Source organism: Sceloporus occidentalis, unplaced genomic scaffold (genome assembly GCF_023333645.1).
Source record: "Sceloporus occidentalis isolate IW3139 unplaced genomic scaffold, rSceOcc1.0.p SCAF_5, whole genome shotgun sequence".
Classification (NCBI taxonomy): Eukaryota; Metazoa; Chordata; class Lepidosauria; order Squamata; family Phrynosomatidae; genus Sceloporus; species Sceloporus occidentalis.
This window is the reverse complement of record NW_028316985.1, coordinates 44,746,118-44,762,185: the sequence shown is the minus strand read 5'-3', so window position 1 is coordinate 44,762,185 and position 16,068 is coordinate 44,746,118. Positions and strand designations below refer to the sequence as shown.

Below are 16,068 nucleotides of genomic sequence, written 5' to 3'. Positions count from 1 at the left end.
ACACTTAGTTCCAATGGTCTTAGGAACCAAGACACTGCAATTTTACAGTTGGGGGGTCACCATAACATAAGAAACTATATTAAAGGGTCATGGCATTAGGAAGGTTGAGAACCACTTCTCTATGAGAACTGAAGAGATACATAAAATAAATGAAACAGTTTATATTGTTATAGTAAAATAACCCATAATATCTTAAGCCCATACTAAATTAACACATTTTTCATTCTCATTATGTTATTGTTATTATTATTATTATTATTATTATTATTATTTCATTAAGCTAAGACTGTAAGACTTTAGAATGATTCTGCAGGAAATATCTCAGAAAGTCAAGGGGAAAAAAACACAAACCAACCTCTCTCAAATCCCAGGCTAGCAGACAAGCTAATGGAGCAGACATTCTCACTATACATCTTCTATCAAACAGTTGAACAAGCATGTAAGTCAATGATCAGGTTTCATCCATAACAAAGCAATATACTATCCATTCTTAGATTAAGGAATAGAACCTTGCAGAATGTGTAACCTAATCCTATTTTAGTTTTCACTAAAATGGTGCATGATACAAAGAATCAGACTGCTGTTGACTTATTAACTGACATAAAAAAATATATCAGTGCTTCAGAATTTATACTAGTTATTCTAGAGCTCTCAAAGGTCTAATCTGCACTGCAGAAATAATGAAATTTGACACTATCTGCCATAGCTCATGCCATGGAATTCTGGGATTTGTAGTTCTGTGAGGTATTCAGCCTTCTCTATTAGAGAGCTTTAGTGCCACAACAAACTACAAATCCCAGGATTCCACCGGATGGAGTCATGACAGTTAAAGTGGTGTCAAACTGCTTTATTTCTGCACAGCAGATTAAACCAAATTGCCCAGTATATGGGGTCAAATTCTATTAGTAATGAATATGCTGAGAACCATAAGCACTTTTCAAAGTTAGAAATATTAAGAGATAATCACCCACTCCATAGCCCACAACATGTCTGAAACAGGCCTGCAGTATCAGTGTCGTATGGATGAGAAACTAGCAAGAATCTACCCAGAAGCTGCTTTCTTGGGGCCCTAGCTAACTCCTGAAAACACTATAAGCTATCCCTAATTGATTTGGCTTTTTCAGCTGGCATTACATAAGTACAGTAGATTTTAGACATGTATGTTGTTGTTCTTGTTGCTGTTGTTGTTTTATTTTATGGAAATGGAAAATACTAAGATTTTCAATGATGAAAATTCAGTCTGGATAAAATGAATTCTTTTTTGACTATCACAAAAAATACCAGTAATCTGAACTTTCGTTTTGTGAAATATATTATTTCAGAAATTCTCCCACAGAAAATATTGGATCCAAATCCTATTAATTTGCAAATCCTCTATGACAATGAAATCAATTTCCAACTGAACTCATCAGTTAGATACCATGGTAGAATTTTTATGCTTGGTTGCTAAGTACCCATTCTACAAACAGAATTCCAAATAGGATGACAGAATCTTCAGCTCTGGCACAACATCAAAGAAAAATATTGTCAATGATTTCTATTAAGCCACAAGCGATGTGTAGAACTAAAAACAGGCACAGCATCAGCATAAATCTAGTACAGGCACATAGTTTGAAAATAAGGGCAGATTCCTCATGTTAAGAAAATGTAAAGCAACTGTCTTAGAAAGAATCTGCAAAAGACTTAGAGCAGAAATCTGCAATTTGCCTGAGAACAGTCACGTAGTAAACTAGAGAAACCAGCCTTCCTCTTCCAGTGCTAAAGAAATGTTTGGCCAGATAATAAAAACTGCTGCAAGGGAGAAAATATAAAATATTTAGATGTAAAAACCTGCCAGTTTCACCCACAATGTTCCAGCTGTGACCATAACATGGATTCATTGAAGAAGGAGTGTCCAATAATAATTCCAACACACCTTGTTTGAATTAATCTTGTTTTAGAGACTTTGCTGAATGTCACTGATATTAATATTTGCAGCCTCTACCACTCTATTAACTATCCACCAGAGGCAGACACTTTGTGCCACTTTAGCTGCCAGCCACCTTGTATAACAGTATTGGAATTTCTGCCTTCCATATACCAAGGGACATAGAATTTTTCCTCAAGGATGTGTGGCCTTAAACCATCAATAAGACTGGTCCTGCTACTGAACCAGGATAACTGTTGTATAGGTTCACCTAAGAAAATTACTGCCTCAGCTACAGTATTAAAAGCCAGTGTGTCCAGAAGCTACAGTCATCCTTGGAATGATTTGGGAATTGTCCTCCGAAAGGATAACAAGAGCCCTCTTAATTTGTAATAGGAGAAACAGCCTAGAGATTAACAGCTAATACTACTAAGAACTAGAGGGTTATTTTTTTTTCCAATTTTGGCTTATGAAAGATAGGACCCAAAGATTCCTCTCCTTGGAATATTGCCAAAGGAATGTATAGTAACATCTAAAATCCACAAAACAAAACAGCAACACCTTTATTGGACCAACCAAAATGCACAAAAGAAGTGGCTGCCTTTTCTGTACAAGCATGTAGGTTGGGCTGGAGACAAATTACTTAGACCACTAGCATGACATTGTGGTTCCATTGCTAAGGGAGCTTTGGAAAAGCAGAATAAGAGGATTGTATATTTTGTGCCTGATCTTTCCTATGAAGCCAACTTACATTTTTCTGCTCTTTTATCACTGCTGGTTTATTTGAGCATTTAATATTGTTATTATTTTATTATTTTTTGTGAATTGACTTGAATCACAGTGTAAAAGGCAACATGCAAATTTAGTAATGCAACAGTAATGCTGGAGATATACAAAATCATTTTGACAGCCTTTACAAGGAATAGGAAAGCTTTCTGCCCTCAAGTATTCCCTATCAAAGCAGGTCAAGGGCCACAGACCAGCAGTGACTATAGATCCAGCCTCCCATCATCCACACACCGACCAAGTTGCCCATCCTTTGCTTATACATACATATGTTAGCATTTAGCAGCTCATAAGCAAGAGTTCTTCTAGAACATGGCCATACAGCCCAAATAGCCCACAAAAAAACTATGGATGCCGGCTGTGGAAGCCTTTGACTTCACATACCTTCCTCATATTCACCACCATTATAACCACCATCCCATCTTTTCTCTTTCCTCCAATCTGTCTTGTTTTCACTTTAATCTGTTTAGTAATCCCAAGAACAAGAATATTAATGAAAAAATTATTAAAACCCTTATATGTAATAAATCTTACCTGATTGAGCTCATTTTGAAGTTGCAGACTATGCTGTTCTTTTTCCTCTCTTTGCTGTTGTAACTGTTTAAACTCTGCTTTAAGATGCTGGTATTTGTTCTCTGCATCTGACAATTCTTCCTTAAGTTTTTGACTTGCTTCTCCCCTTTCACCTAATTCTTTCTGTAGCCTCTGTAATGAGTCCTCAGATGCAGATAGCCTTGCCTGAAGTTGCTGACAATCCAAATCCTTTTGATTAAGGGTTGCTTGCAGATTCTTTTTACTTATTGATTCCTCAGTTTGCTTTTCTTCTAACCGAGTGTAATCCAAATCTCTCTTTTTCAGTTTTTCTGACAGATTCTGCAAGATCAGATTAGAAGTGGATGACCAATAGATGCATGCTCCTGGTAGCAAGGTCTACCAGAGAGTAAACTAATATGCCGTTTCTAATCTCACCTTATTTTTCTCTATTTTTTTCTGATTTGTACCCTTACACTATTAAGGTCAAGAGGACTCATAAACAAGTAAGAGGCAATCATATCCTGCACAGCAAACTTGCTCAAATATGAGCCATCCTCAAAATCACATTAATTGTTATATCCTGATCCCAAAAACTGATGAACCAAAATGTGCAGAATAGACAGAAAGCCCTGTTGCTTAATAGAGTAATGTCTCTGAATGGGATTATTTCACTATACAGTCGCCCCTCAGTTTTTGCAGACTTGGAGTCCACATCCCTCACCCGTTTGCGGGCAGCAAACAAAGGGGGATAAAATGGGACGCGTGCCACCATTCAAGCCAATAGGGTTTGAATATTGGTGGTTTTTTATTTTTGGCAGGGGAGTCCAGAACGGATCCCCCACAAAAACAGAGAGGCAACTGTACTGTAAATATGTACTATCAACTAAAACTGATGTAGCCTGGATTGGGGTACTGCTACAGTGTGATTATAATGAGATGAATTCAATCCATCTCCACAACAAAACAAATTAACTAACTTAACCTAAAGCAGACTGTCTTTCCACTTAATGATATCTATAGTACAGATATGGGATACAACTCCCAGTCTCACTGGCCCTGTTGGTGAGAAGTGTTACATTCACAACAGGACTGTGGCTCCAGCTTCCACTTTCTAAATGGCCATAAAGACTCAGAAGGATATCTGACACAATCGAACCAATATAGGTATTGTAGTAAATACAGCATCCATATGACCATTTTTCTTAACTGGCCACATACTTCTAAACCTGAGAAATATCTGGAGATTAACAACAGTGTCATCTTATAATTTCTGTATTTCATCTTTTCTGAGATCAAAAGCACACCCCTTCAAACATCAAGTAATGGGATTATTCTTACTGGGTTATCACTGAAATAGTCAAGCTACTATTGAACTAGTCAGATAGCTTACCTATCAGTTTTGCTAACTTGACAGCATACATACTCATTAATTTCATTTTTTACATTTCAAGAACACAAAGAGAACTTCATCTGACCCCCTGCAAAAGACTAAATCTACTAGAAGTTGACACTTTCAGGTATATGTAATATATTTCTTACCTGATTTTGCTGTGTTAATTCATTAACTGAAATTTGAAGTTTTTGAAGTTCCTGTACATATACAGCAACTTCCTGAGGTCCTTTGGCAAGTTCAGCTCTTAACTGATTGATGGTAGCCTTTAAAAAATGGCACAGCAGAAGATCAGTTCACATCTTCAGCTCATTGTACATACATTCCATAACAGAAATAGAATAAAAGTAAGTTCTGATTGCCTTAGCATAACACCAGGGGGAAGAAACTTAATTATATTCTAGAACATCCAACCACAGAAATTTTGTAACTACATCATTTCTTCCAGTTTCTCCAGGAAAGAGCCTAAGCTCTAGATATGTCTATAATACTATTTACTAGCTGCAGAAGAGGTATGGCAAGTCAGAAACCTGGCATCTTCTTCCAGTGATGTGTCTTCTTCCCAAAGTACTCAGAGCACACTCCCTTACCACCTCGGCATCAGGAGTCTGGCTGCCAGCCAACCGGCCAACAGTCTTTATGAAAAAATTGAAAACAGAGGTCTACTCTCCAGTCCACCCAATATTTCCACCATGACTTTCCATATTCTCTCTTCCTTGCCCACAGACATTTTTAAATGTTTTCCTGAGTGGTGGGCCCCAATATTAGCTAAAGTGTTTACTCAGATCAACAACACAAGTACAATTCCAGGGGGTTGGAAACAGAGTATAATTGTCCCCATTTACAAGAAGCAAGATCCCAATAATTATCAGCCTAATAGTCTTTTGGATATTGACTCTAAGTTATATAGTAAATGTCTGTTAAATAAATTAGAGGATTGGGAAACTACTAATCACGTCATTCACCCTGAACAGGCGGGCTTTAGGAAAAATCAAGGTATTATTGACCATTGTTTGACCCTTTTTTTATTATTTTTTTAGGAATTTTGGGATCTACCAAACTTTTTTGATTTAGCAGCTGTTTTTGACTCTACTGATAGAAACCTGTTGTGGCATAAATTGGCTAACACTAATTTAGATACTCGCATGTTATTTTTAATTAAGGAACTGTATTCCCATACAACTGCTACAATAAGAGTTGATACTTCTGGATCATTGACAGCTCCCATTCACACAAATAAAAGAGTAAAACAAGGCTGTCTACTGGCACCTTTACTCTTCAACTTATAACTTAATGACATAAAGCTCAGAAATTTTTCCACCCTCAGTTTGATCAAAGAAGATTTCTATCTTGTTATATGCTAATTATATGGTTCTAATATTGCTTACTCGTGTAGGTCTAATAAGGCTGCTTTCTAAGCTTAGTGGTTTTGTTTCTAAAGAAAAGCTGAACATTAATTGCACTAACACAAAGGTGATGGTGTTTGGGAAAAGACATTCTCATTTCCAATGGTCTATTAATTGAACAACTGATCAATGTCGAGAACAAGATTGAACAATGCCAAGAATTTTAATACCCTTACATTTAATACATTTCACAGAAAACCTCTCCTGAAATCCCCATATAGAAGCTACCAAAGGAGTAGTCCTGAAATCTACTGGAGCAATACCTAAATTTTATAACACTGCAGGGAGTCAGTATAGAACCATTCAATATTTGAACGGTTCTAGAATAGCAACAACAATATTTCAGTTGCCAAGTTTCAAATATTTTGAGCAAGCAGGTAGCAAATCAGTTTCAAAATGCTAAATCATTCATAAGACCACCACCATTTTATCACCCAGATACTAAGCATTCAGAAGCACTGCCAACTAGGATTAAAAGTGGTAATATGAACAAGAATAGAACTAGATTTATCAATGTAGGTAGGCACCAAAGGATGACATGAAGTGATAAAGATGGCAATGGAGATTATCCAACTTATCTATTAATTAACGAGCCCTGTTAAACAAATGAATTAACATTTGTTCTTTTTGTGGAAGGATTGTGGCTCATATTCATCTATGTTTTGGCTATATTCAATACCTGTGAGGTTGTACATTCTGTTCGCAAATGACTGCACTCATCTTTGAGTTTTTCAGATTCTTTCTCCCGCTCCAAAGTCATCTTGTCCATAAGTGTTTGAACCTGAACCAGTTCCTTCTTAAGAACAGCAACATCTTCCACACCAGGCCTCTGAAGCTTTACAAAAGCAAAAGATGATTACCTTTATGGAAATCAGAAATATTTTCAATATGACTTCTAAGAAATATTCCATCTTGACATCCTAGGCTGGGAGCATAACAAGTTGCCCAAATATATTGCTCTACTGCACTCACCATAATTAAACCTGTTTAACTGCAGGAAGGTAACTTTCTCAGCCAATTCAATATTTGAATGGTCCTAGAATAGCAGCAACAATTATTTCATTTGCCAAGTTTCAACTATTTTGTTGTAATTTCAATAGATATTTTTACAAGAAGCTTCTTTTACTACAGTACTGTTTATCTACATGCACTGGTTCTAGATTAAAAATTTTAATACAGACTTATTGTCTGTTTTTCATACTTGAAAATAGCTTCTTAGGTAGAAAATGCAGAATGGTGTATTGCAGTTAATGAATGGTGCACACAAAGTGTACATTTTACCAAAATACAAAATTAGTACGAAGTAACTCAAGGATATCAAACTAAATAAATCCAGCAAATAGAAGGGAAATGTCATGTGGAGAGATTAAAAGTTATACATATTTCTCTTCTAGAATATTATTTTGAGCATTGAGAAAAATAGCATATTCTTGATTGGCCACCATTGTTTTTATCATAAATAAATCACTCTCAAAGATGCATAATAACAGGTGACCCCAAAAAGCTATTGGCAAAATTATCAAATAGCTAGAAGTATCCTCTTCTGATTGAACAAGTCATGATTAAAACATGATCATATGATTTGACTTACCAACTCTGTTTTTAAATCTTCACATATACCTCTTTCCTTCTGTAGTTCTTGTGTCACATTTGCCACTCTGTGTTCTGCAGCTTCTCGAAGGCTCTTTTCTTCATCATATTTGGCTTTAAGATCTAGATAAAGGAAAGGGTGTAAGAAAGCTAATTTGCTGAGTTTTTACAAAAAGAAGACATTTGACATGATAAAATAATTGTGGACACTTACCCACAATTTCAGTAGCCAGTTGTGCTGCTTTCTGTTCAAACAAGTCTTTCATCTGCTTAATATTAAACTTTTCTACTTGACTCTCTTCTAGCTGCTGTTCTAACGATTCCAAATCTGAAAAGAAAGTGTAATTATTGAGTAATTCAAGGGGAAATAATATTTTACTGATATCTAACACATTAATCTGCCTATTTTACCCCTCTCAGAGGAGCCTTATTTCACTAACATATGGAGAAACGTTGAAATACTTATACAGTTCAATACTGGACACATATACTTGGAATTTAAGTTTCACAGTCTGCTTAGAATGGCACAGTTATTCAATGTTACCTAGCTAGCCTTTTAAGCATAAGCTGAAGAACATCTAAACTTTTGTAATTACAGTAGTCCCTTCCCTTACATGGGGAATCCGTTCCAGATCCCCACCCCCACCCTGGGTAAGGGAAATTCCATGTAAGCTCAAGCCCCATTAAAGCCAATGGGCTCGTATTTGTGGTGGCGTGGCGGCATGCACGCCACAGGCACACGGGCTATTACTCTTTCTGGCACGCAGCACCATTTCCTCTGCCACGGCTTCCAGCATATGCTGGAAGCTGAATAAGGTGCGCCCGCGTATAACGCAGGCATACTGTATAATATTTAATTCCATTTCAGACAGCCTAAATTCCAGTCTAGGAACAATAATCAATGATGGTTTCAGCCAGTACTGGAACAAAAGATTTAAAATTCCAATTCCTATTTTATTCCAAACCAGGTCCCCTTTTCACCCAGATCTTTGAAACTGTGATTTTTATCAGTCTCAGTTCATTAACAAGCTAATATATGAAACTAAACAACAAAGTTATTATCTGCTTTCTTCTAACACATTTTAAGTACAGTGCGCCCCTGTCATATGCGGGTGTGCTATACATGGCTTTGGGCATACACTCAACCCCATGTAGAGCCGCGCGGGAGCACGTGGGGCGCAAGGGGTGGCACACACGTGCCACCACGTGCACGAGCCCCATTCAAGTGAATGGGACTCAAGCATACACATTTTTGACTTACACGGGGGGAGCGGAATGGATCCCCCACATAAGCCAAGGGCGCACTGTATTAATGTTATCACTAAACAATAGGCTACAGTCTAGAACCCAGTCTAAGCTGTATAATATTTCCCACTAGCCCCTTACTAGTTTAATTTAAAACCACAAAAATGATGACCCTCACTTTATTACTAATAGATAATTGTAAATTATCATGAAAAAGACATTTAGGTTGCCTCTTAAGAAGTATGTGGAACATACAATATTAACTTCAGTAGGCAGCTAAGATTCAAAATATTCAACTAAATTCTAAATTTGCTTAGCTAACTTTGTAGTTTACAAAACATTAGGAACTCCTACAGCACTGGAAACAAGACTGTAGCTCAGCTACATTCTATAGACAAATTTTAAACAAATTTCAAATTCCGTCACATAAATCTTGACTTTATTCTTTGAGTCTATTTTCCAGTGCCAACCAAATAAATCAGAAAATATATGTTTTTTAAAATATATAGTTGTATATAGACTGTGTATAAGTTAAGGGCAGGTTTTGAGGCTAATATTATGATTTTTGATATGACTCATGGATAAGTCAAGGGTAAAACCTAGGGGCTCAGTTTGGGGCTCCTTAGATCCATTCCATGCAGAGGCAGAGGCACCAGTACCACTTCAACAGTGAGGAACCATTCCAGCCATCACCATCTCCATTTTCCTGCCCAGGCTTTTTACCACTCTACTCAGAGAAGAGGATAAAAGATAAGGTATAGTATTAACACTTACCAAAAAAAAGGAACCACTCTGAGGAGAGAGGTGAAAGGTAAGAGCTTAGTCCAACTGAGGAGAACCTAAAACAAGTACTAATCCCTTCTACTCTCTCAGCATCCCTTTGAGAGGAAGTGCCAAACAGCCGCCACCACTTTCCCTCCCAGTAATTTAGAAAGGGCAGAAATAATGCTGTGATGGAGACAGAAGGGGGAGTCAGTGCTTCTTTTAGGTTCTCCTGGGACAAACTAGGCTCCCACACTGGGACAAACTTTTGCCACTCTACACAGATAAAGAGACAGTTCCTTTTTTTATGAGAGTTAAGGTACAGTAGGGGTGTGGTGGCTCGGTGATTAAGAGCTGACTATGATGTTCACAAGGTTGGTAGATCAGCAATTCGAAGCCCAAGCACCGCCTGACAGAATGAATCCCAGCTTCTGCCAACCTAGCAGTTTGAAAGCATGTAAAAATGCAAGTAGATGAATAGATACCACTTCAGTGGGGAGGTAACAACATTCCATTCAGTCATACTGGCCTCATGACCATGAAGTTGTCTTTGACAACACTGGCTCCCAGCTTAGTAACAGAAATGAGCACTCCCTTCTACAGTGAAACATGACTAGATAATCCTGTCAAAGGGGAAACCTGTACCTTTAAGATAAAATACTTAAAATGAGCTATGACTAAGCCCTCAAACAGATGGGCGGCTTGGAGCAGCCTCTGACCTCTGCACTCTGTGAGTGCAGCCTGAGCAGTGTGGGACCATAGTGACCAAACTGCACAGTCCCAAGGCCGGCCACCACCACAGTTCGCAATGGACAGCAAGGAGTGTTTTTTTGTGTTCCTTTTGCAACTTGGTTTGGGCCGCCTTACATGGCTGCAGCTAACCTTTGGCCCAATCCAGTGGTGTGCATCATCTGAACACCATGTCCCAGATTGGCCTAAAGCTGGCGCTTTTGGCCTGCCTGTTTCAGGCCTAAGTCAACCCAGGTTTTTGGGGTCAATTTTTGAGTAAAATTTCTCAACTTATACACAAGTATATACAGTACTACAATGAAAAGCTACAATTAATTTCTACAGAAAACTTAGCTCTGATCAGTTAAGTAAACTGAATGTGTATCAATTACAAACTGTAATAGCCTCAAATATCTGGCCTGCTAAAAATAGCAATTCTGACTTGAGCCCTCAAATGTCATTTAAATCCTTACATTGTAGCCAAAATAATGTTGTAGATCTTTACATTGTAGCCAAAACTGAAGAAAATGTTGGACAGGAACACAAACTATAGTTCAAACACAATCCAAGAAAAAAGAGATACATTTTTCTCCTTGTTATCAAAACACAGAACTGTTGTATGGTTTTCTGCAATATTTGAAAGTTATGTTTTAAACTGAAGGATCTCCACTACAACTGCTTTAATCTCTTTATTGAAATAAAAAATGTTATTTGTCTTCCTAGAGATGTGGGTCACACTGCATTTTCTTGACAACTGGAAGTAACTGGTATTGTTTCTCTCCCTCATTGCTAGACCACCACTACAAAAACTAGACAGCCACTGCAAAAACTGCTTTTAAAATGTTTATCACCTGTAGATGCAGCACTTGTCAGTCCATCAGGTTTATTCTCCTTAAAAAGAAAAGAAGAAAGGCGACTAGATATTGAAGATATGGAAATGTTTTCACAAGCATTTAGGAGAATTCCATTCAAATATGCACACTTTTATACTTCATATTATAAGCAACTTAAGAATTGGTTATTTATGCAATACCAACTGGCGAACAGAAAAACCAAGATGTTTAAAACCACAAGAATAAGTCTACGTTTGTTGCAAAACTAACAAATCAATTTCTGTACATCAAAGTGCTTATATAAGAATCTACTACATACTAGGAATTTAAGCCAGTATGCAACTGTCATTAATTTCAGTAACACTTCTCTAAAATTAATAAATGGCTATGCAACAACTATATTTTATTGACATATACAAAAACTGTAAATACAGGAAAGAAACAGAAAGTTTTTTCTGCTAATATGTTTTTAATTACTGTTTGGAGGTATGGCCTGTTATCAATTAATGATATTTTTAGAATTAATTCTAGAAACATTTTAATTTCTTCTTAGCATTCACTGTACTGGGAAACAGTAGATAGGAAAAGAGAGGTTAACAATGGGAAGACAGAGAAAGGAAGCATTGCATGTAGAATAGGAAGATGTAAGAGAAATAGGAAGCTAAGAAGAAAGAACTAGATGGGTGGTAGAGAAGAAAACTAAAGACCACAGCTCAGCAGGTTGCTGAGGGGAAATGTGAAACAGTAAAATGAGAATGTGATAGTGTGGTTTAAAAGAAAAATAAGTTTTGATGCTGGCACCAACATATAGGTTAAGGAAATATTACTAAGTAAAATATTTAATGGTATGCACGGGGAACACAATACACCTATTATAAATTATATTACTTCAATAAACAAGTTATGAAACTAATGGAATCTGGCCACGTGCCTTACAAAAAAATGGTAATAATCTTCCTTTTCAAGGCTGATAACAAACTGCTTGTAGTAAACCTGCTTCAAGTATTTTTAAAGCAATTACTTGATGCCTCTGCCCTTGAACTTTTTCTAATTCCTTCTTCAGCTCTTCAGAGTACCATCGCTCCTCCTGAACAAACAAAATTAAAGCCACTTTATAAGCTTACAGTTTCTACAGTCTTCTACTGTATTTTTCAAATTGAAACAAAGAACTACATTAACAAATAATGCACATTTCCAACCTTAAGTGAAGCTTGCAAATCTTGAACTTCTTGTCGCAGTAGCGTTATGTCATCTCTGAACACAGAACATATTAAAAAGGATAGAAATGTTTAAACTTATATTTAAATTAAAATATGTATTTCCAAGACAATATATTTCATCAGAAACTTTGAGTTAGCCCCCAGAATTCAAATTTAAGAGCTAGATAGAGGTTTTTTCTATCTCTCCTTCTTAGAAATGGTAAAACAATTAACACACATGACTGAAGATGAAAGGCAATTCAATCATAAATATATTTATTCATTAGTAAGTCATGCCAATTCCAATTGGGCTTGCTTTCTAATTAGCTCGACAGCCTCTTAGGGGCTTGACAGACCATCTCCTTTAGTGTCAGATGGGGCCATGAAAGGGCACCGTAGCCACTGGCACGTGGTTTTTCCATGCTCCTTTGGTACTGCGTCAGGTAGACACAGTGCCAGAGCACCATGACGCTGTGCGTTATGTAGTGCAGCATGCAGCGTCACGCCAGCCTGGGGCAGAGTTGGGGCGTGCATCATGTGGATGCCACACCCCGACTCTGCCCCGAGGCCAGCCTTAATCGCCAGTAGGTACAGCCCCTTAGTCTGACTTTAATAATTACATATGGCCACATTTGAACAATCACATATTGACTTAAGCCAGTGCTTCTCAATTATTTTCTGTCATGCCCCCCCTAGGAAGAAGAAAACATTTCGCGCCCCCCGCACGACTGTAAATAGTATCATTTGTCTATAAAATGCCCCCCTTTACAGAGCCTCGCGCCCCCCCTGGGGGGCCCGCCCCACTATTTGAGAAGTACTGACTTAAGCTGAGATAAGTATGAATTTTCTGCCTACTCATGCAATCACTTTGCTCCTCTTTTTATGGAAGTTAAACCAAGAAATCTTAAATTAGCTACTACAGTTTCTTTCATCTGACTGAAGAAGCTAGGCTTACCAAGTTTGGAATAATTCAAGCTATTAAACCAACCTCAAACCATGGTATATTATCCTGCTTACTTCAAAATTATTAACTACATCTTCCCAGATAGGGCAAAAATAGGAACTGTACAATTTGCAGCAGTGTTCCATCTATGAAACACTCTCCCCAGATGGCTCACCTGGTATCTAATTATGTCCTCATGATAGAAGATTAAAACTTTAAAAAAAAATACCCAGCTCTTTTAATCTTTTAACGGTTTCACCTTTTGTCTCACTTTGATAAAGCGCTAGTATTTTATCATCCTCTACTTTAGTCCTTATTATTTTAAAATCATATTAATGTAAATTCTCCTTCATTTGAAAAATAGGTCATTAAATGTAATAAACAAAAACCCCTGTGATAGGTTTGCCATTGGGTCATCAGAAGTTGAAAATGACTTGAAGGCACACGACAACAAAAATCCTAGTTACATTGATTCCACAGAAATCAAATTATGATTAAATGGAAGCAGAAATATCACACATGATTATAAATGCACAATATGATAATAATGGAAAAATCTTCCAGAACACTAATCAGAATCAACACTGTTTTGAAGAACTCATTTTCAAACCATAATCATGATTTCAGGAAATGAGCCCAATTTAAAGTTGCATGTTCTATAATAATTTGATTATTAGGCACTTCCTTAAAGTGGTTTAAAATCTAAAACAATAAAAATAAAAATATCAAAAATCAAGATACCACCATTAACAAATTACAAAAGTTACAATATACAAAAACCTGGGGTGGGGGAATCAACAATACAAATGAGTGGAAAACGTGGTTTTAACTGCCTTTGTAATGAGGCAAGGGAATTCCACTACAAATACCTGACCACTACCCAAACCACTACGGAGATATTATCTTAGTACATCTGCTCATTTTCTGTATTAATTCAAATAGGTCTTTGAAAGCTTAGCAGCCTTCATACAACCATTCAATTCAACCATTTATCAGCAGGTTATCATACTTCTGTTGTGTGTCTTCAAGTCATTTCTGACTTATGACACTCCAAGGCAAACCTATTGTGGGGTTTATTCGCAAGATTTGGTCAGAGAAAATTTGCCACTTCTTTCCTCTGAGGCTGAGTGTGATTTGTCCAAAATCACCCAGTGCATTTCCATGGCTAACTGGAGATACAAATCCTGTTCTCCACAGACACAGTCTGAAACTCAAACCACTACACCACGCTGGTTTGTTGATTAATATACATTACTGTATTCAGTGGTCAGATAACTATATGCTTAAATGCAATTATAACGAATTTAAGTAAATGATACAAAAAACAAACAAACTGGTCAGCACCTTTTTGGAGACAAGTCTCCTCCATGACTTGCATCGATACCAGATTCATGAACTGCTTCGTAGTGTTTGAAAAGTTCTTCAGCTGATCCATGGGACTTCATACAAAGTGGACAAATAAATCCCTATAATATGAAGCAAAAGATTAAAAAAAAACATTTACTAGCATTCTCATTTGCCTTCTCTCTCTTTCGCTCATACTTCCCCTGGCCTCACCTAATCAGAAAAACAATCGAATTTGGAAGCAAGAAAAAGAAACAGACACTAACATTATTACAGTATACTTTTCAAGTGTAGATATAAAATGGACTTTCCTTATGTCAGTGCAATATCAGTTTTATCTAGAATAAATCCAAAGAATGAATGGAACTTTTTAATCATCACTGTCTGAGTCATAAGGTTAGTTTATGCACATTTTTTCAGGTCCAGAGGAAAGAAAAATGTTTAATGTGATATTAAGTGGATTTCTTTTCTTTCTTCAGTGCCTTGTGGAAGTTAAGTATCTTACCCCATGTTGTAGCCATATTTTTTAGAAAAACACAAAAATGGATATGAAATTGACCATAGCATTAGACATTCTTCTTCATTTAATAGTTATGCTATGCAAATGTGTTGTTATTAGATCCCATCACGCTGACTTAGATTTTTGCTGACCCTATGAATGAGAAGTCTCCAATACGCCCTGTTCATCAACAGCCCTGCTTAGGTCATGCAGATGCAGGCTCATGACATCCTTGAGTCCATCCATCTTCCTCTTTTCCTACAATCTTCTGCCTTACCAAGGATGTGGTCTTCCCCTTTTCCATCTACCTTACCAAGCATTATTGTATTTTCTACTGAGTCAAATCTCCTCATGATTATGGCCCAGTACAGACGGGCCTCGTGGCACGTCTTGGTGATGTGCTAGGGTTGCCTCGGGGTGTCGCTTACAGAAGCCTAGTACGTCTTCCGTACATCAAAATGGCGGTGTCCTGTACAGATGGGTGCCGCCATTTTACACAACGGACGCTTAGCATCCGTACGTCGCAGCACCATAATGACGTCGCAAGAGCGCCACAAAAAGAACCCAGTTTTTGCGCGCTCTTTTCGCTCCGCGAGGAAGCCATGTGGTTTGTCCGCTGCAGCTTCCTTGCGGAACAAACCAGGGTGCCAGCAGACCACCGTTTTTGGGCAGTCTGTACCGGGCCATAGTCAAAGTACAACAGTCTTAGTTTAATCATCTTGGCTTCTAAGGAAAGTTCAGGCTTGATTTTCTCTAGGGCCCATTAATTTGTGATTTGTGTTTTTGGATTGTGTTTGTTTTTTGGCAGGCTAAGGTATCCATAGGTCTCTTCTCTAGTACCACATTTCAAATGAGTTGATTTTCTTCCTATCAGCTTTCTTCACTTTCCACCTTCCACAATC

General features: G+C 37.4%; 1 protein-coding gene across 2 annotated transcripts in view; it reads right to left on the bottom strand.

The window, feature by feature from the left end:
- EEA1 (early endosome antigen 1) overlaps positions 1–16,068 on the bottom strand; it is an 86,210-nt gene that overhangs the window by 48,357 nt on the left and 21,785 nt on the right. For both annotated transcript variants that reach the window (XR_016281226.1, XM_089523976.1), the window contains exons 3-11: positions 14,668–14,789; positions 12,381–12,435; positions 12,203–12,268; positions 11,200–11,239; positions 7,827–7,940; positions 7,614–7,735; positions 6,702–6,857; positions 4,766–4,882; positions 3,227–3,565 (exon numbers count right to left, since the gene is read on the bottom strand). Coding sequence is in view for 1 of the 2 variants with exons in the window: in XM_089523976.1 (XP_089380102.1) it covers positions 3,227–3,565; positions 4,766–4,882; positions 6,702–6,857; positions 7,614–7,735; positions 7,827–7,940; positions 11,200–11,239; positions 12,203–12,268; positions 12,381–12,435; positions 14,668–14,789 (1,131 nt within the window). In the remaining variant the exon portion in view is untranslated. The remainder of the gene's footprint in view (positions 1–3,226; positions 3,566–4,765; positions 4,883–6,701; positions 6,858–7,613; positions 7,736–7,826; positions 7,941–11,199; positions 11,240–12,202; positions 12,269–12,380; positions 12,436–14,667; positions 14,790–16,068) is intronic.